The sequence below is a fragment of the Condylura cristata genome, unplaced genomic scaffold (genome assembly GCF_000260355.1).
Source record: "Condylura cristata isolate star-nosed mole 26May11 unplaced genomic scaffold, ConCri1.0 scaffold00015, whole genome shotgun sequence".
NCBI classification, from domain to species: domain Eukaryota; kingdom Metazoa; phylum Chordata; class Mammalia; order Eulipotyphla; family Talpidae; genus Condylura; species Condylura cristata.
Window position 1 is genome coordinate 17,656,724 of NW_004567116.1, and position 20,984 is coordinate 17,677,707.

At 41.6% G+C, this 20,984-nt stretch overlaps 1 protein-coding gene across 2 annotated transcripts in view; it reads right to left on the reverse strand.

The window, feature by feature from the left end:
* The window catches only part of TCP11L1 (t-complex 11, testis-specific-like 1), a 29,664-nt gene extending 9,593 nt beyond the window's left edge, over nt 1-20,071 (reverse strand). The window contains exons 1-8 of one of the 2 annotated variants that reach the window (XM_012725403.1): nt 19,842-20,071; nt 19,213-19,290; nt 16,475-16,652; nt 10,349-10,481; nt 8,230-8,350; nt 7,287-7,507; nt 3,577-3,713; nt 1,302-1,498 (exon numbers count right to left, since the gene is read on the reverse strand). In XM_012725403.1, the coding sequence (XP_012580857.1) occupies nt 1,302-1,498; nt 3,577-3,713; nt 7,287-7,507; nt 8,230-8,350; nt 10,349-10,481; nt 16,475-16,628 (963 nt within the window). In that variant the 5' untranslated portion in view covers nt 16,629-16,652; nt 19,213-19,290; nt 19,842-20,071. The remainder of the gene's footprint in view (nt 1-1,301; nt 1,499-3,576; nt 3,714-7,286; nt 7,508-8,229; nt 8,351-10,348; nt 10,482-16,474; nt 16,653-19,212; nt 19,291-19,841) is intronic. The other variant, XM_004682941.2, reaches the window with a different exon arrangement.
* Nucleotides 20,072-20,984: the final 913 nt, after the last annotated feature.

The following is a 20,984-nucleotide window of genomic DNA, read 5'->3' on the forward strand; positions in this document are numbered from 1 at the left end:
TATATACCAGAGACATTTTATGGGGTAGAGTGGGGAATGGGATCAAAAACTGTGGGGATAGAAATGCACTGGACTATGGTGATGGCACATGGGTGATTTGGTGATGGGAAGCCCAAGGGGATTACAACTGAGATGGAAAAATGCACGAAATGATGTAACAATAAACTATTATTGTAAAATAAATAAGTCTCTCCTGGTGAGAGTCTCCAAACTAGTACATTAGGCTTGAGACTATCTATTATTTTTCAATTGAAACATGAATGGGGGAATGAAGTGAGGCAAATTAATAATCTAAGGTGAATAATTAAAATACTAAAGTCTAGGGACATCCTAGTAGTGCAAGGCGTTAAGTCACTGCACTATCCAGCTATCCACAGACACTGCAGCCAGCTCGTGTCAATCCCTGGCCAGGGAGCTGACACACATGGTGCAGCAGACCTCTCCTGTCATGCCTGCTGCTCCCCTCAGCAGTGTAGTTCAATAAATCTGCCAGTCCCGCTCCCCATTCTGTCTCTGGTGAATTATCTCACACACCTCTCTCCTACACCTCTGGCTTGCACCCCAGATCTTGTATGCATAAATAAATAAATCTTTTAAAAAAAAGGAAATAAGTTCTGACATATGTTACAATAGGAATGTAAAATAAGCCAGTCCCAAAAGTTCAAATATTGTATGAGGTATCTAGAGTAGTCAATTCCATAGAGACACAAAGTAGGATGGAGCAGCCAGGGGCTGAGGACAGAGAGGAGAGAGAGAGTATTGGAAGGGTACAAAGTCTCTGTGTCTGAAGATGGAGAAGTTTGGAGATGGATGGTGCCACAGGTCACACAACAATGTGCATACACTTAATGTCATGCAACACTGAAAATTTTCTGTTGTGTTTTGCCACAATAAAAATAATCCTACAAAAAAATGGAAATGGAGAATTGGTACACGACACCACTTGCATGAACACAATGCATAGTGAAAGAATCCAGACACAAAAGCCAGCACTGTGGGACTCCACTGATATGAACAGACAAATCCAGAGATGGAGAGAAAATAAGTAATTGCCCAGGAAGGAGGGGTGGGGGGGGTGATGACTGCTAATTGGGTACTGGGTTTTCTTTCTGGGGAGATGGGAAAGTTCTGAAATTCAATAGTGGGAATGGTCCCATAACACTGAATACATTAAAAACCACTGAACAATACATTTTAAAAGAGGTAATTTTCTGGCATGTGAATTTTAACAAAATGGTTATATTTAAAAGTTCAGTAGTACAAAAAGAAATGAAGCCCTTAGGCTGCTCTGGAGCACCTACTTCTGGGAAAGGTCTCCGCAGGTGGTTCCATCTCAGAAGTTTCAGGTATGCATAATTCTGGACAGCAATGGGATTTATCCTGGGAGCGTCCCCAGAGCCAGCAGCCCCTTCCCCAGAGGGCAGGGAATTTTTATACTTCTGATTCATAAGGTCATCTGCAGCTTCTTCCAGCCACTGGGTGACAAAGTCCAGGGAATCTGAAAAACAGGCTGAATGTGTTACTATGGCACTCGGGGGATGACCAGGAAAAGCGTGTTGGAGGTGTGACACAGAACACAGGACGGACTTTGGAATCAAACAGAACTCATTTCAAATCACATCACCAACTACTGTGAGCAACTGCAGGCAAGTCATGAGCTGTCTGGATACCACATTCCCAACATAAAGAAAAGCTTACCATCCTTCATCAGCTGTCGTGAGGATGAAGCAAGGTAGTAAACACAAAGCACCAGACGTTGCCACCTTTGCTCCCTTCTCCCCAGTCCTGACCCCTGCAGGAGTCCTACTCTGTGAGATGACAGACATCCCTGCCCAGAGACAGACGGGATGCAACTCTGGCTAGAGAGACCCAAGGTGAAGTACCCCCACACTACAGAGGAAGCTTTTCCTTGCCTTGATATTGTTTCCTATCTATCTGGCTGACTTTGGGCCCCAGGGAAAGGAGGTATCCAGGCCTCTGATGAGCATTCCACAGTGTCAGGGCACTTTCAGGGAACCCTCCCTACTGATTTTCATCCATCCTCATGCTCCCCCTGCTTTTCTAACCTGAGGAATGCCCCAGGAACTCTAAGGGATAGCAGAGAAAGAAGAAAGATGAGGTTCTTACACACAGTACTTGATCAAAAATTGCCGTAGTTAGATCCTGAGAAATCTTGCCCCATAAAACCAAGTGGGCAGCTGAGGTCACAGCTGGAGTCCACTCTTTACGGATGCTAGAGGACGTGCCTCTGGCTCTGTTAACAAACTAACTGCACCAAGCCTTTGTTCTGAGCCTCACTCTTCCTTTAGCCCTCTCTGCAGCCTCCCACTTTTGGGGAGACATGGGTTTTTTGCTGTGAGAAATATCCACTACAATCTGACTGATCAGTCTTGTTCTGGTGCTTCATCCTTCCCAGGAGCCCAGCTGTTGGCACGCAATTCTCACACAACACTGACTGAGCATGTGAGCTGATCAGTCAATTCTGGCTAAGTTGCTCAAAAGCTCTTTCCACAAATGTAAAACAGGGTTAAGAAATCCCAGACTTGTCTGGCCATTTCTGACCCTTTTCCATGGGTCCTGACAAGAAGGTGCTTTAGGCTTGTGGCGGCTTTCAGGCCTTGCTTTGGGCCAATCCCTTTTGGGTAGACTTTTACCCAAAAGAGGATTGGTGACTTCAGGTGTTTGATTTTATATTTTAGAATTTATATTCTTTGCCATCTGTGTTGTATACTCGCTGTATTAAAGCTCCTTTTCATTAATGTCTTAAAAAAAAAAAAGAAAGAAATAGAGCCCACTTGCTAGGCTTACTGAATGGGTTAAATATAATGTTAGATTATAGAGCATGATTAGCAGATCCACTTTTCTTCCTCCTATTCTGCTCTATCAGACTTCTCTGTCTGGGGCTGGATGAGCCACCGCTCAGGTCACTGAAGTCAGTATCAGGCCAGACCACCCAATCTACCCAAGGGCTTCATGCTCACCTAGTGAGCAGCAAGGTTAGAGGTTACCCAGAACTCAGGAAAAGTTAAATCTAAGGACCACTATTTACCCAACACAGCAGCAGCCTTTCAGAGGCCAAAAAAAGGACCCTAGAAATGCCACAGCATTTTGGATTGCATGGTCATCTGTTTTCCTACAGTCATCTGAGAGAATCATAAAAATAAGCCTTGTTCTTGGTTGTTCTGAAACCAGAATATGATACATATAAAATATAAGCAAAGTAGAATTTTTTGATTGACCTCATAGAAAGGAGTTAAGTTAAGCAGTCATAGAAGTTTGCCATGTTTTTAAAATCAAGATCCCACTATAATTTACCTAAAATTTCTATTCTTTGTTTTAATTAATTAATTTTAACTGAGGTACTATTGGGGTACCCCACTAAAGTTCTATTCTTATATCTTCTTTGACGTTTCTATTCTTATATCTCTGTCTGTCTTGTTTGTCCATTAAATTTTCTTTTGTCTTGTGCTTCTCTGTCATCATTTTGTTTTGAAAGCAGTATCATGCCGTTACATGCCAGCCTACTAAATGAGAAAGCAAAGGCAACAAAAGAACACCACAAAACCAGAGACATACTTGGCTGCTTCTCCAAAAGCTCTTGGAACTTTGTCCTCTCATAGTCCACCGACTGCTGCATGAGGTGGGGCCGGATGCTGCTGACAGCGAAGTTCGCCATGTCTACTTTCATCAGGTCCAACACAGAAAAAATTGCTCTGAAAGAAAAGAGACAGAAGAGTTTACTGTGAAGTAAACAGTCCCCAAAGTAAATAGAAAGGACAGCAAGACAAGGTAGAAAAGTCCTAAGACAGTAGATTAAGAAAAACAAATTCAGGGCCCTCCCTAAGGGCACAGGGGTTAAAGTCTCAGCACTATCAAGCTAGCCCCCAGCCACTGAGGCATAAATTCAATCCCAGGCCAAGGAGCTGACCCCAATGGCACAGCAGACCTCTCCTGACTCGCTTGCTGCTCCCCTCAGCAGTGTGTCTCAGTAGATCTGCCTATTCTGAATCCTCTCACCCCTTGCACCTCTAGCCTACACCCCAGTTTTTGTATGCATAAATAAGTAAAAAAAAAAAACTTTAAAAAATAAAAGAGAAACAAATTCAGGAAACACAAAACTTAAATAATGTTTGAAAAGATCATACGCTGCTATCTCCACTCACTCGCTCTTTGCCCCCCTAGCAGAGAGAATTCCCCCAATGCCACATTCCAGAACATAGTCTTGGCTCTCATGGCAGCCACAGAGGAAAGATGGAGTCCAAGGCCTGAGATTAACTGCAGGGAGCTCCCCACCTTGTTTCTACTCTCACTCACCTATGTTTATTCACTATCCTAGCAAAGAAAGAAAATTAACACTTTTCATTCTCCTCTCTTCTTGCCCCACTGTCTCTTAGTTGTATGCTCTAGTTCTAGTGGCATAATTGCTATGGCACACTATAAATGTAGCCAGTGGGCAGCCTGGACTAACACCAACGATGCCATCAACGCTGCCTGCCACATACCATAAGCACTCTCCCCAGAGGCTGGGAGCAGGCAAGTGACCTACTTGCATGAAGTACCTAAGGACTCGACTCAAGGTACAGGCTTGGGTGTGGCCCTACACAGATGCAAGGAACAGGCTCGAATGTCTTCCATGCCCTCTGGGATGGACTGAACATCATATGACAAAATAACTCATTCACACAATTGGGCACGAGAAAAGATACACAATCTGAGGAATGGTTTGGGGTCATTCCCCTGCTATTCTGTCCATCACCCAAATACATCAAACAGCCCATTTCCTGCAGGACATTCTGTCTCTCCCAAAAGCCTCCTCACCCACCAAGAGAAAGCGAAACAATGGGAAGCTGCCAAGTGGTAGTCACTGACCAGAAGTAACCTACAAACACATTTTGTGCACAGGCAAGGTTTTTAAACACCTCCTTCCAGGTTCTCATGTAAAAAACCCAAAGATTTGGCAAGAGGGTCATATTCTATCACAGCCCAAACCTGCCAGTGCTGAGAACCATTGGCTGCCTCCTTTAGATTGGGGGTGTGCACCCAACCTGCCAGTCTTCCCAGCCCCTTCTCTTTACAGCAGGAATCTGAGTTTAGGATGGTTAAACACAAGCTATTCAGAGGACTTTCTTCCCAGGAATTCCTCATTTAACTTGGTTACATCATAAGGTTTTATTTACTAATTTATTTATAGTATCTAGCACTATGCCTAGCACATAATAAGAACTTGCTGAATGAATGAACAAATCAATAACTATTTTAGAAGATATTTTTAATGCTTTATGAACCCTTAGGGAACCTTGCAATGCAGGGTTTTTTTGTGTGTATGTGTGTGTGTCTGTGTGTGTTAAACATCAATAGCATAATAGTATCAAGAAAGCTGGAAATGAACTTTTTTGCTTATAAACCTTTTAGAAAGCAGGCCCTCCCTGGTGGTGCAGTGGGTTAAAGCACTGCACTGAGAAGCTAAAGCCAGTTCAGCATGAGTTCGATTCCCGCCTGCCCCGGAGGTGACCACATGGTGTGGCAGACCTCTCCTGACCCGCCCGCTGCCCCCCTCAGCAGTGTACTTCCGTAGATCTGCCTGTTCTGCCCCCCCCACTCTGTCTCTGGTGAAGCCTCTCACAGCCCCTGAGCCTCTGGCCTATACCCCAGTTCTGTATGTACAAATAAATAAATCTTTTTTTAAAAAAAAAAAAAAAACTTTTAGAAAGCAATTTGGTAACATGCAATGAGTCTTGAAACTTTATATATCTTGGCATAGTATCCTCCAATTTTATGAATATTTCTCTAGGAAATAACCTAAAATATAGAAGAATGTTTTATGCACAAAGATGTTCATGACAAAGTTAAATAGTAAATAGCTATACATAATCTAATTGTCCATCTTTATAAACAAATGTTTGATTTTATCCTGCAAATAAGTATTTTAAAGCCACTGAAAATGTTAATGGGAGTTAAAAAAAGAACAGAGTATAAATTGGTTATAATAGGATGTCAACATAAGAGATCCTTGTGCTGTTTGGTATCTTGTATCTAGTGGTAGATAAACAAATTTACACAAGTGGTGCTGTTAACACACACACACAAATACATGTAATAAAAACAGGAAATCTATAAGAGATCGGTGGGTTGTAAGAATGTTATTAGTGGGGGAAAATGGATAAAGTATATTGTATTATTTCCTATAACTCCACTGATTACCATTTTCTCAATGATACTTTCAGTTGGATAAATTAAATTATTACAATAATATTAAGAAAATTAGGCCTGCAAAAAAAGAAAAGAGAGAAAAGAAGGCCTGTAATGTCCACTAGGAGGAGGATTTTTCAGGTTCAATGGACGTTCAGACTTCTAAAACTATCATAAGGGTCAGGTTTGGCATCACCCAGTCATGCCCCTTGCCAACTGGTCAGCACAGAGCATTTGTCTTCAGCAAGTTATGGAACCTACCTTGCTTGAGCAGAGAGCTCAGACACGTGGTGTCACCTGGCTGAAATTTTTATGTCTCCATATGTTTGTAACAACTCTATGGCAGGTCTTATAGGGGCGTACCCAGTTATAAAGGTCATCCCATGGAGGAATTCCAAAGTATAATGTTCAATCCAGAATTTATAGTTTTGGATTTATATTTTTCATTCCTTTCAGTCCAAATGCAACTTACCAATCAAAGATCATTTTCAAAATATTTTAATATTGACCATATGCTATTTAATAGGGTTATGTAAAAGCTAAATTTCTCAATTGTCTTGGTTGTATTTTGATAATATAGGATAATGTCTACATTCTTAGGTGGTACTTGCTGAAACACTGAAGGGTAAAATGTCATTATTTTAGCCATTAATTCTCAGAATGTTCAGGAGGGATAATACATGCTTGTACATAGTCACATATATAAATATATTAAAAACTGACAAAATGTTAGAAACTGGTGGATTTACATAAGAGATATACTAGTACTGATTGCCTGTTTTTGCAACTTCTCTGTAGGTTTGCAATATAATTCTATATATATAGCTATATATTTTTTCAGTCAACATTTTATAAACCTACAGAGAAGTTGCAAGAACAATACAATCAATCGCTATCTATCTAGGTATCTATGCCAACATGATAAAAATGTTTATGCATTTGGATGGTAAAATTATGGGTGTTTTTCTTCTTCCTACTCTTCTATATTTTACAAAATGTTCGCTTTTTAAATGTTTTCAAGATGCATGAGTACCTACACTTAAGAAAGTCTACATCTGAAAATAGAGTCAGTAGTTTAATTAACACAGTTCCCATACCTGAAAAGGGGCACTATTTCCTTAATGTCCTTTAGTTTCTTAACTTCCTCATCTCGAGCAGGTGCACACAGTGTACCCATCATGCCAGTAATGAATTCTGCCAGCTTGGAAATGTCGAGGGCCCCATTCTCAGCCTCCTGCTTTATCAGGTCCAGATCCAAGACTTCTGTTATCTGGTTTCTCAGTCTAGTGTGACCAGGCAGCAAGAAAGATAAAAGCGTCTACAAGAGAGCAGACCAAGTTTAATCAAAGTTTTCTAGTCGAACATCATTCTCTATTATAAGCAATGGAGTTTATGACTGCCCAATTAAGGATTTACCAATTGTTACTGTAATAATGCATCCATTTTAACCACTTACTCAATAAATCTACAGAAAAACACATTTACAAATCATATAGAGTAGCCATTTAAGCTGCCACTTAAGCTCTAGGTAGCAATCAACTGCACACTAGATGAAAATATTGTTATAAGTGAGAAAAGGAAAACATGAGTTAACATGAACCTGTGAGCCAACCACAGATGCCCATTTCCATGGATACATTACTCCTTTGATACTACAGCTAAAGGTACTGCAGAAACAATCCTACCTTCCACTTAATGTCTTCTCTATCCCACAGACTGAATCACTTTTTGGCCAAAGTGAACGTGTCCATACCTATTAAAAATTTTATAAGTCACCTATAGTTTGTAAAATCACTGTTTAAAGCATTGTTGTTGTTGTTGTTTTAAATGAATCTTTTCTTCATTTACAAGAGAAATGCCGTTTGTTTGAAAATTTTAAAAGACTAGTAAGACAAAAATATTTTCTATAAAGTCACATTTCAAACATAATTTAACTTCTTGATCCTTCTATCTCTTTAGTCTTCTTGGCACAAAACAAAAAGGAGTTTGAAACATACTTTTAACACACCAGAAAGCTCCACAATGTGCTTTTCCCCTCACCTCTTTGATCTCTCCAACAAGTTTGATGGCATGGTCATATGTTGGGGGGTCTTCACTTAGCTGGACACTCAAGCAATCCCAAAAAGCTTTATGTACAATGTCCTTGACTCTTTTCTCCAAGCTGGAGGCAAATGAAGGTGGGGCAGGGGAAAGTAAGACAAATAAAATATTTGTACTTCAAATAACTTTCAAAAGCACAAATTTTATGGGCTCAGGGTAAGAAATTTTTCAAATAAAGTGGGTGTAACAACAATTTCTCGGATATACTTAAGTCAATCACACACCTTATGTTACCTTTATTTAGTAATTTATTTCAGTAAATTCTTCTTAGGAAAGAATAACATTTTTTAAAGATTGGGGTACAGGCCACAGGTATGGGGAGTGAGAGGCGTCACCAGAGATAGAGTAGGGAGCAGAACAGTCAGATTGACTGAAATACATTGCTGAGGGGAACAGCAGGGGGCTGGGGGGGCATTAGGAGAGGTCTGCCACATCATGTGGGTCACCCCCTGGCTGGAGAACAAACTCGTATTGCAGTGGCTGCAATAGCTTCCTAGTGCTGCACTTTAACCCATCACACCCTCGGGGAGGGCCCAGGAAAGAATAACTTCTAAATAATATCACTGGTGACATAATCCAATTAACAGTAGGTTATAGTGCTGTGTGATAAAAATAATATTAGAAAGTTTAAAGCTGTTAATTTTTAGTTTCCTGATATCAGCAAATTTTCTAAGCAGTTTCAAGTAAAAATTCGGGGCCTTCCCTGATGGTGCAAGGGACTAAAGTGCAGCACTGGGGAGCTAGTCACAGAATTTCAGCACCATTTTGATTCCTTTGGGAGGGGGAGGTGACCCACATGGTACAGCAGACCTTTCCTGTGTCACTAGCTTCTCCCCTCAGTGAAGTACTTCATTCATTTGCCTGTTCTGTTCCCCACTCTTTCTCTGGCGAACCTCCTCACCACCCCTGCATCTCTGGCCTGTACCCCAGTTCTGTACACATAAATAAATAAATAAAAATTTTAAAGATTTATTTATGAATACAGAACTGGGGTACAGGCCAGAGCTGTAGGGGTGGTAAGCGAAATCACCAGAGACAGAGTGGGGAGCAGAACAGGCAAATTGACAAAGCACACTGCTGAGGGGAGCAGCAGGTGAGATAAGGGAGGTCTACTGTGCCCCACCTTCAGGGCTGGGGATCGAACGTGCACTGAAACAGCTGCAGCTAGCTTGCAGTGCTGAGCTTTAAACCAATGTGCAACCAGGGAGGGCCAATAAATAAATCTTTTTTAAAAAGTAAATATTGAGCATACATATGGGTGAAGAATTTTATTTTATAAAAACAGCCTATTTTCATGTGGCAGAATTGCTTAATTAAGTACCAAACTGAAAAGTACATGTATATATCTCATTAAAACTAGTTTCTGTTCATGAGAGTAAAACAAGTAATTCTTCATTAATGTGACAAAGTACTATCTTTGCAAAACATATAAGGAATGTCCATATTCACATTTAGAAGGCTCGTATGAGAGACACTATAGTTTGGCAACCCAGCAGCCATTCATTCTTTATTAATAGAATCCCAGTGTTGGTTTCATGACATTTTTGTGATTATAATGGGCAATGTTTTTTCTTTCTTATGACAATACATTTTAAAAGGCACACCTTTTAGTCAACAGACTTTTAGTGTCAATGTGACCTGGTGCTAGGGATACAAAGAATAATGCACAGTCTTTGTAGAGTTTACAGTCTGGTGAAGAACAAAAGTAAACTAACAACTGCAGTACAGTGTAAGAATCACAAAGAAATGAATAAAACAAAACAATGACACACAAGATGAAGCAGTTAAATCCTATGGAGTGGGGAAAAGCTGACCAAAAAATTTCCATGGGATATTTCAAGACCTTTTATTAACAATTTGAAGTTATCAGTGGTCCAGAGATCAACTGTCAAACTCTAGTGATTCCTAGTATGGTAATATATATGTGTATATATTTTAGCAACAACATAGAAAAAAAGAAATAAACATTTGAGTATGCTGACATTCATTAAGGAAAATATATCCCAAATTGGGAAACGGTATGGTGTTCTACCAAACGACTGCTCAGTGGCCTCCTTACCTGTCCTCTGGTAATTCAACTGGTTTAATCTGAAAATCTCCATTCACCACAATCTCGTGGGCTAGCGCCATGTTAGTGACTCCCTTCACAGTCTCTAGAAGCTCGTCCACAGTCACAAATCGAGGAGGACTAGCTGTAACAAAATCCCAGGGGAAAAGATGTGTTAATCTGTGTTAAAAACTTCTATCAAAACAAGAAGGCAGTGGTTCTGAGACCAGTAATCATTTTGGTCAAGCCTTTATCTATGAAAACATTTGGGCAGTTTCCAACAGTATAATATCACTTATGTCATGCTTATTTTTTCTTTTATCCTTGAAATCCTGAAAGCAGAGATCACTTACAATACACAATATATCTGTTTTGTATTTCTTTTTTACTAATATCAGTCCGTGAATCCGTGAAAAATGCTTACAATAAATTGAGATGTAGAAAAACATTTGAGAGACAAACATTTCCCCAATATGCTGAGTGTTTCTTTCCTAATGCCTTTCACTCCTATTTTATCTTAAATCAAAAAGTGAGACCCCAGCTTTATGATTTTCTCTTTTGTTTCTACCAGCAGTTTATCATTTGTACCACTGCTAACACTGTATCATGGCTGAGTCTCTCTAAATGAATCTTCCTAAACTAAAATAGCAACAAATAATTCAGAGTCCCAGGTGCTGTTTAAAGCACACTTAAACCACTACCCCATACAGGACACTAAAACAGGTTATGAGAGCTCTGAAGCTGGCCCACGAGCAAATCAAAGAATTTTGTAGGTCAAGGCCCACTGAATCATAATCACCTCTGATTCTGATAAAGCTTCAGATTTACCTTCCAGAAAGTTCTCATACAAATTTCTGAACCAAGGAACAGAGGATAATTCATATTCATAAAAAGTCTATGAGAAATTATTATTAGGTTTTTTTTTTATATTAGTGATACCTTAATCAGGCATTAAGAAAATCACTGTCAACAATTATTTGAATCAGGTGGCAGGGTTGTGACACCTGGTTGCTGGGACCCACTCTCAGTCTATGATTTAGCAGCTCTGGGGCCGCTGGAACATCTGCATTTCTCAAGTCTCCAGTTGATTCCAGTGGTCCCAGAAGCTGTTCTTTCAAAATCACTGGCCTAGAAGGTGACTATTAATTTTAAGTGGCTGGCCTATGAAATATGAGACCCTTGCAAATTCAAGGCAATTGTGTTCTCAGTGTTTCAACCTTTGTTAAGGAGCAAGGGAAATTATTCTGTACCTCTCTGGTTTCTTCTAGACTGCTGAATAATCAAACAGGTATCTTGATAGACTGAAAACAGGTAAAAGGTAAAAAATAAAAATAATAATAATATTTATGCCTCCTGTATACTTGGGAGAAACCCAGCTTGACTAAGTAGTTTCAGATGCTATCTTAAACACCTTCACTAAGGCTGAAGAATTTGGGGGACTGGAAGGGAGAGTCATTTAGGAAAGCACAGTAGACAAAGGTATGCAGGTTTAAGTTCTGTCATCTCCTTAGAAAAGAGATAATAGATCCTCCCTTGGGGCTACCAGCAGCAACTGCCAGGGAGATGACCCACATGGTGTGGCAAACTTCTCCTGTCTCACCTTCTGCTCCTCTCAGCAGTGTATTTCAGTCAATCTGCCTGTTCTGTTCCACGCTCTGTCTCTGGTAGATCCTCTCACACACACACCCCCACCTCTGTCCTGAACCCCAGTTCTGTATGCATAAATGGATACAGGCCAAAGGTGCAGGGGCAGCGAGAGGATTCACCAGAGACTGAACAAGAGAGCAGAAAGGCAGATGGATGAGTACACTGCTGAGGGGAGCAACGGGAGAGACAGGAGAGGTCTGCCATGCCTTGTGGGTCACCTCCAGGGCGGGGATTGAACTCTCACCAAAGTGGCTGTGGCCAGGTCCGCAATGCTGAGCTTTAACCCACTGCGCCACCAGGGAGGGCCATATAAATAAATTTTCAAAAGCAAGTTCCACCCAGCCTTCACAGGCCATGAAATCAAATTTTTGCTGAAGCAGACATTTTGGGTGGCAGATTATTTGCTCCCTTACAGCATATCCGGGGCAAAACAACTTTTACCAAGTGCTGGGAACATCAGACAACCAGGAAGAAAGTTTTCCAGAGCTGTCCAAGTTAGAAACTATTTAAAATCAGATTAATGGAGGGCATACCAGATCAACAAGATAAAAGTTACAATTTTAAGATACCATCAGAAAATGTTACAGATGTGCAAACACAGGAAGTATTCATTACATACTAATAATAGGGTTGTGTTGTGGGTTTTTCAATTTTTTAAGAATTCTCAAATTAACCAATTCATTTGTGAAAACTTACAAAGACGCAATTTGGTGGGCAACCTGGAGTCACCTCAAGCCAGGAGGAGAACCTGAGATATAATAGCTAAAAATGTAATGTTACATGTGTTTAACCCTGGGGATTATTATACTGTGAGTAAAGCTAAAGCTGTTACTAAATTTTGTTACAAATTACTGATGCCATCAGAAAAACTGAACATCACATTAAACATGTTCTTTGAGATACAGATTTCAGCGAAGATTTCATAATAAAATGTCTCATTTAGAATGATCATACTCTACCTTTTTTCTACTTAAGGTGTTCTGGAATCTGAGATATCAGTACACTCTCAGCAGATGTTAAAGTCACACGAACTCTAAGATGAGTATGGTGAAATAAAGATAAAGCTTATAATATTGTCTATCTTCCACATTAGACTGCAAAATCCATGAGAAGCAGGTTCACTACTGGATCCTTGATACACAATTTGCACTCAAAAATATCAACTGAGTGATTGGCTCCAGACACCCATATTCAAAACCTAGTTTTGAGCTTTAGAAATGTATAAAGGTGGTATCATGCATTTCTATCTCAGAATGAATGGGATCTATTAAACACACAAAGTCCTAATTTTAAAAAAAACAAAATGTTAATTGGGAAATATTAACTAAAATAAAACATTGGGGCCTTCCTGGTGGCCTATGGGTTAAGCCTTAGCCCTATCACTGCAAAAGCCCACCACTGTGGCCAGAGTTCAATCCCCGGCCAGGCAGCTGACCCACATATTAGGTATAGATAGCAGACTGCTGTCTCGATCGCTGCTCCCCTCAGCAGTGTACTTCGTCACTCTGCCTGTTCTGCTCCCCACTCTGTCTCTGGTGAATTCTCTCACTGCCCTTGCACCTGTGGCCTGTATCCCAGCTCTGTATGCATAAATAAATGTTTTTAAAAAAACACATTCATGTTTTTCATCTGAATATGGCATTTTTTAACTGGTCAACTAAGTTTTTAAATGCTGGAGCTGGAGGTGCTCTGTGAGCAGGGGAGGAAAGAGGAGAGCATATGGAAGTAGAGGGTCACAGAGAAACATTAGGAAATCACAGCTCACTGAGCCTTACACTAGGATTGCTACATTTAAAGAAGAGATCACCGTTAGAATGAAATTACTACCTTGGATTAATGTGAACCAATTCTTCCAGTTTTCCTTTTCATTATTCTGCATCAGTTGCTAATGGCTCTATTTCCAAACTCAAATGTGTGAGTATATGTGCTTAGGGCAGGAGTTTACACACCACCCAGTATTCAACACCAGCTGGGTGCCCTACAATTCAATTCTGTATTCCCTCCCTGGAGATAGCATCAGACTCCAGAGGTTAGGGACATAGGCCCACAGACTACCTACATTTCAGACACCAGCTTGCTGCAGTACAGGGTGTCACCTGTGCTTCTAGAGATCCAAGGTTCCAACAACTCCTCCTTCACTGAATGTGCTGTAATGGGTCACAGAACTGAGCAATGTTTAACTTACTAGATTACAACTCTATTATAAAAGGATAAAACTCAAGAACATCCCAATAGAAGAGATGTGAGGGCAAGATATGGGGAACGGGCTCAGACCTTCCATGCTTTCTGAGCCACCATTGTCCCAGCACTCCCAGGTGATCACCAATGAGGACTTGGCTATGGGGTCTTTAACTTTACTACTGAAGCTCATAGCCCTGCAGTTACCTGTTCCTATCAAGAGAAGAAAGGAACAAGGAAGTAGAAGGAATATTTCAGGGCTTTAATTGTGAACCTCATTTTGATACAGACCTCTACGAGAATTTAATGACAGCTTCCATGACCCTCATTAGAGGATCTAGAAAAAAATATACAAACAAATGTTGCACACTCTTTTAGTTGTTTCTGAATCCTCTAAAAGTTTATCATGGATCCCAGAATAAATACACCAGCATTAGGGACATAACTACAAACAATTTTAGATAATGTAACATAGCTTTGAATTAACATCACTTTGGAGCCATGCTACCAGACTGACAGGATACCAAAGGCAAAGCCATCAATCAAAGAAGTACTGAAGATCCAAACCAAAGATCCTTCTTTATCAGAAACTGTAGATGATAAAACCATCATGTTAGTTATATACTTTGACATTCAGCAGTCTTGGTATCTTTAATGCCACAGATGACATGCTAGTAGCGGCAGCACTAGCAACAAATGATTTTCAAGCATATATTATGTGTCAAGCACATTCTAAATGCTTTCCAGGAATTCACTTAATCTTTACAATCACCCTAAAGATAAGTACATTTTCCTCAGTTAAAAAAAAAAAAGAGAGGCCCTCCCTGGTGGCGCAGCAGGTTAAAGCACAGCACTGAGAATCTAAAGCCGCGTCCGCATGAGTTCAATTCCCGCCTGCCCCGGAGGAGACCACATGGCGTGGCAGACCTCTCCTGACCCGCCCGCTGCTCCCCTCAGCAGTGTACTTCATTGATCTGCCTGTTCTGTTCCCCACTCTGTCTCTGGTGAAGCCTCTCACCGCCCCTGAGCCTCTGGCCTGTACCCCAGTTCTGTATGCACAAATAAATAAATCTTTAAAAAAAAAAGAGAAATCAGAAGATTTCTAACAGTCTGTGTTAGAGACAGGGCCTAACACAGGCATGTTAGGTTGTGTTATTAATGACTTGTTCCTTGAACACTATTGCCTAGTAGTGTATTTATTAAAATGTATGTAATAATAGACCGCAATGAAATGGAATCCACTAATGTTGGCTGTTAAGAATACTGTATTTTTTTTTTAAAGATTTATTTACTTATGAATACAGAACTGGGGTACAGCCCAAAGGTGCCGGGTGTGGTGAAAGGATTCACTAGAAACAGAGCAGGAGCAAAACAGGCAGATCAATGAAGTACACTGCTGAGGGGAGCAGTGGGCAAGACAGGAGAGGTCTGCCACGCTGTGTGGGTCACTTCCGTGGCTAGGGACAGAATTTGCACTGAAGTGGCTGCAGCTAACTTTAACCAGTTGTGCCACAAGGGAGGGCCCAAGAATACTGTTATTTTCTAATAAATTAGCTGGGAAGGGATTTGATCTTTTTGCAAGAAACACAGCTCAAACCCCAACATGTTTGAACTTCTTCCAAATCTGAAGCATTACTGATCATCTATACTCTAAAGAGATAACATCAACATTGACATTCTTAGACTGTGACTCTCCCTCTTAAAACTTTCTTTCTTGGATTCACTTCAAAAAGCTTTAGTCTTTTTAATAAAAGACATGAAATGATGCAACTGCTGGGAATAAGTATGGAAATTGCCACCCTTTCATCAACTGGCCTGCTCCCTGCCAGGGATCTGAAATGACTTCACCACACACATTCAGCACACTGAATCCCCTCAACCTCGTGGGAACCAAGCCCTCAGGCAGTAAAATCAGGGTGTGGTGAACTCACTCACTTTCAAAACCCATTTTTTTAAACCTGCACAAGCACAGTCCTGGCTGGAACCTGCCTCAGACTTTTTAAACACTTTTAATTAAAGCTGCAATTTGCACTCCACCCTCCCATTCTCCCAGCCTTTCAGAGAATTGGACTGTCACTGAGGCTGGAGGAAGCAGGAATATTTGGACATTGTTCTAAAATTTTCATTCATGTAACTGAAAAACCCATAAGTAACTAGGAATGTCAGCTGAGAAATTGCTGCCATTCTCAAATGCTAATTATTGACAATGTTATCTTATTATTAGAACCTAGCTCCAGGCCACATGTACAAGGAAGCCTAATAAAACTATCATTTAAAAATAACTTGCTTCTAACTAAGATCAAATTTGCTTACAGTGAGGTCTCTGAGTGCTGGGAGAACCTGATTTTACTTTTTTCTGTAAAGCGCCATCAGAACCTTCCACGGCATCTTCAGGGCCTTGCTCAGAATCACTTGATTTTGACTTTCCTGCTTCATTTCTATTGGACTTGTCAAAGTTTTCAGACATTCTCAGTTAAGTTTATCCACGTTCCTAGGAAAAGAAAAAACGATACGTGAACCTAAATGTTTCCCACTCTGTCACTAACAGGTGTGACTCCTGGCAAACCATTTTATTTCCTTTATTTCCTGCTTTTCTTGTCTGTGAAATAAACTGGCTAAGTTCTTAACCACCTATACTATTCTATTCTGGCAATTGAACAGATATCTATAAAATGACACTTATTATTAAAGTTATAGACATGTACATTTGATAGCATGATAGGTTTGAATTTTTTTTAAGATTTATTTATGCAGGGAGGTGAGTGGGGGTGAGAGACAAAAGTGGGGAACAGAACAGTTAGAACTATTGAAATACACTGCTGAGGGGAGCAGAGGGCGAGTCAGAAGAGGTCTGCTGTGCTATGTGGGTCACCTCCCTGGCAGGGGATCCAACTCATGCTGCAGAGGCTGTAGAAAATTTGATAGTGCTACACCTAACTCCTTGTGCCACCAGGGAGGCCTGGGTTTGAATATTTTTGCCTCACTACTGACTATCATGTCACAAGAATGTAGGCCCCTAAACTGTTAAAAAAAAATAACATTATAAACTGCATGCTTCTATTTTTTTTTTAAGATTTATTTATTTGTGCATACAGAACTAGGGTACAGGCCAGAGGCTCAAAGGTGGCGAGAGGCTTCACCAGAGACAGAGTGGGGAGCAGAACAGGCAGATCGACGAAGTACACTGCTGAGGGGAGCAGCAGGCGGGCCAGGAAAGGTCTGCCACACCATGTGGTAATCTACCGGGCTGGCGGGGATCGAACTCATGCGGAAGTGGCTTTAGCTTCTCAGTGCTGTGTTTTAACCCACTGCGCCACCAGGGAGGGCCACATGCTTCTATTTTAATTAGCATGATTCAATTCTTAATTTTTTTACTTTCATTCCTGAGAGTTTAAAGGAAATAATGCTTTTCCATCAAGCTTGCAATTCAAGGCTGAGCAGTTGGGTCCCTGACCCTATTACCTAGATGAGATAGATAGCAGATAGGATATTTTATGAAGCATTTAAGAGGAATGTGCGGGAACTCCTTGCCAGTCAGCAGGAAAGGATGGTGAGAAAAGTAGGAAGTTACAACCATCAAGTTGTGGTTGGTTGGGTGGGGTTTTAATTTTTTTAGTGGCTGATTAGAACAAAAATAACACTTAAGACTTTGGTTTGGGTCAGTTAACAAAGACCTGGAATAGTTGCTTCTTAATTACTGTAAATGTTTTTGTATAAAAAAAAATTTCCTAGTTTTTTCTATGTCTAAGCTGTTTCTAATTAATGGAGAAGAATGTTTCTGCATTTACAATACTGCAAATAATTAGCATTTATAATAATAGCACTTGAAGATCACAAAACATTTTCATAAACACTAATTAGACTTTATTATACACCTGGAAGGTAATCAAAGGATCAAAAGAAAGTCTACTGCTCTTGGGAGATTTGGCAGTCTCTCCTGCACATTAGAGCACGCTTGATAGAATTATCTGAAATTTCAGAGACCTCCTTAAATAGAATGAAGTTACTGGAATGGACATTTTCAGGTCTGTATTATTAATATGAAGGTAGCTTTAATGTATTTTTCCCTTTCTAATCCCACATCACCATTCAACATCCCTCTCCAGACACTCCTTTTTGTCCTAAATCCTATTAGGCTCTGGAAATGCTCCAAGATCCAAAAGATAACATTGCCAGCATATCCTATGAAAAAGGAGGAAGAAAAACACTTCTAATTTTATCCTCTTCACATGCTGAGAATGAGCTCAGGATGAAGTAACTCTGTGCAGTGAGGCGTTTCCATATCTCTGATACTCAGCTTTGTAAATTAACCCTTGCTTTTAAGATTGCCCCACTCCCAGGACATTTCCCCAGCCTCACCAGTGTCTGCACTTTCTCTGGTTACTAGACATATATCATCCATGACTGCCTTAAATCCAATCAAAATATACTTATTTTAAATAGGAACAGAATGATAAAAACATGGTCCAGAGGGGAGACAGACATGTAAGGAACCATGGTGAAACTTAAGTCTTAATGCCATTATGAAATCACTAAGGCAATGAGCACAGGGAGAAACTAATTCTGCCTAGAAGATGGGATATCCTTCCCAGAAAAGGTGATGTTTGAGCTGGTCTTTTTGAAAAGACCAACTGAAAAAAGTATCTGGAGGGGAAGAAGAGGTGAAAAGGAGGGCATGGCACTCAGAGGACACAAGCCAAAGCACTGGAAAATGAAGTAAAGAACAAGGGGAGATGATGATGATAGGCTGATGGGCTTGGGGCCAGATTGTATTATCTGCTAGTTTTTCATTTTTAAAAGACTCTTTACCTAGATTTGTAATGTGTTTAGGGCCAGTGTCAACCAGATTCCCCACACGTGTTCCTCACGTACAAATACATCCCCACAACAGATCCCACCGGGTATTTGTTGACAGCTGTGTGAGCTCCAGACCTCGGATATTCGTGTATGTGAGAGGGATGGAGGTAAGTCTCACACCTGGTACCCAATTCTGACTCTATGAGATGTACAACTTTAGTATCCTCATCTGTAAAATGCAGCTAGCTACTTACCTCTTCCGTTTGGGAGAAGATGAAACGACAGCGTGTGCATAAGCAGCTGGCAACCAACAGGCTTTCCACAAATGACAACTGTAATTATAAGGTTATGCGATGCAGCGAGGCACCATTTAATTGCTTACAGAGTGTTCATTCATTCAACAATCACCAACTCCTACTCTGCCTAAAAAGAGCGCGGGTGGGAGGATCCCCAAACTGGTCCAGAAGATAAGTCTATTTGAGCTGCACACTGGGTCCAGGATGGACACAAGACTCCCCAGCGGAAAGGGTCTTTCCAGAAAGAAAGGGGTTGTCCCCCGACGCCGGAATGACTTCCTCCGGCACTCTGTGCCACTCCCTCTCAGGCTCAGATTCTGTTGTAAACAACAGTTTGGGCCGGCGAGGGAGTGGCCCGGCTAGGCGCAAGGATGGGAGAGTGGGGGCTGGGGGAGTCGTCCTAGAATGGCCTCGAAGAGTAGGACAAAGGCCGCCCAACCCCTCAACCAGCTCGCAGTCCCTGCCTCTTCCTTGCCTCTTCCCGACATCACCAGGATCCGACCCGCAGGGAAAAGAAGAAATGCCTGTGATTTCGACCTCGCGCCTCGCGTTCGCGCCCGCGGGGCTGCGGCTCTCCGCGCCCTCACCTGCCGCGGAGTCTGCGTTCTCCGTCCTGCCGTTCCCGCGGGGAATCTGGCGGGGCGCGATGCGCGGCGGACTGGGGCGACTCAGCCTCTGCCTCTCAGAGGCTGCATCCCTTGCCCTGCTGGGCGCCGTTCTCCCTGCCCGGCTCGGGTGGATACCGCCAGCTGGATCGCTGCTCCGCGTCGGGAAAAGGTGACAGGTCTTATCCGGGAAGCGACCGCCTCTTATAGGGAGGCGCCATATTCCCGTACGGAATTGCTGGCGGTGTGCCCCTGTGCCGGGGGAGGGTGCTCGAAGCCGGGAAGCGCCATGCTTCTGTACGGAAAGCAAAGAAGTGAGGGTCTGCGCCAACAGTGGGTGGGTTGTTCACTGGGTAGAGGTTTGTACCCTGCCGGTGCCCACTCCACCCAGGGCGGCGCCATGTTTCCGTACGGAAGCGGGAGGCGGGGCCGGTGCTTACCTCTGGGAGCCTTGGCTGGAGCGGGCAGGGGGCGGGCGACGCTGGTGTAGAAATGGCACGAACTCAGTCAAGTGAAGAAACGGAAAGGCTGCCGCCGCGTTCTTTGCCTGACCCGTCCAAGTTTTTAAATTTAAATAGTCCGATGTGTTGTGTTCTACACATAGTTTACGCCCCTCCCTTCTTTAGGCTGTCAAAAAAAGTCATCCACCGCCTTGTTTGGCAGGGCTCACTTTAATGGCACGGACTCGGCTTAGTTTGGAGGATCATCTTTTATCTAAGTGAGCGCTACATTTGTTGATTGGAAGAAATAGTCTGAAAAACGCAAGGCAAACGGTTCCTATCAGGGTTGAGCTGGTGTAGGTAGTTCATATACACAAGCTCTAAGGGCATTTTATGTACCTGAAAGGAAAAAATGTTAAGACAAGCATGTTTTGGAACCTCATCTTCCTCAATCCCAGGTAGTGGAGTTTGGAAGCTTGATTATCTCGGCGCTAGACTAGTTGCAACTCCAAGAAAACCATGCATTTCTCAAGCCAAAGCAGTAAAATAACAAACTACACAAACAGAAGTAATTGTGCCTAATCTTAAAATGAAAAAGCCAAGGGGCTGGCTTTTAAAACTGAGCATAAATCATGTTTGCTTCAAGATGGAGGTAATAATCAAGTCTCCTACCTATAACCTATAA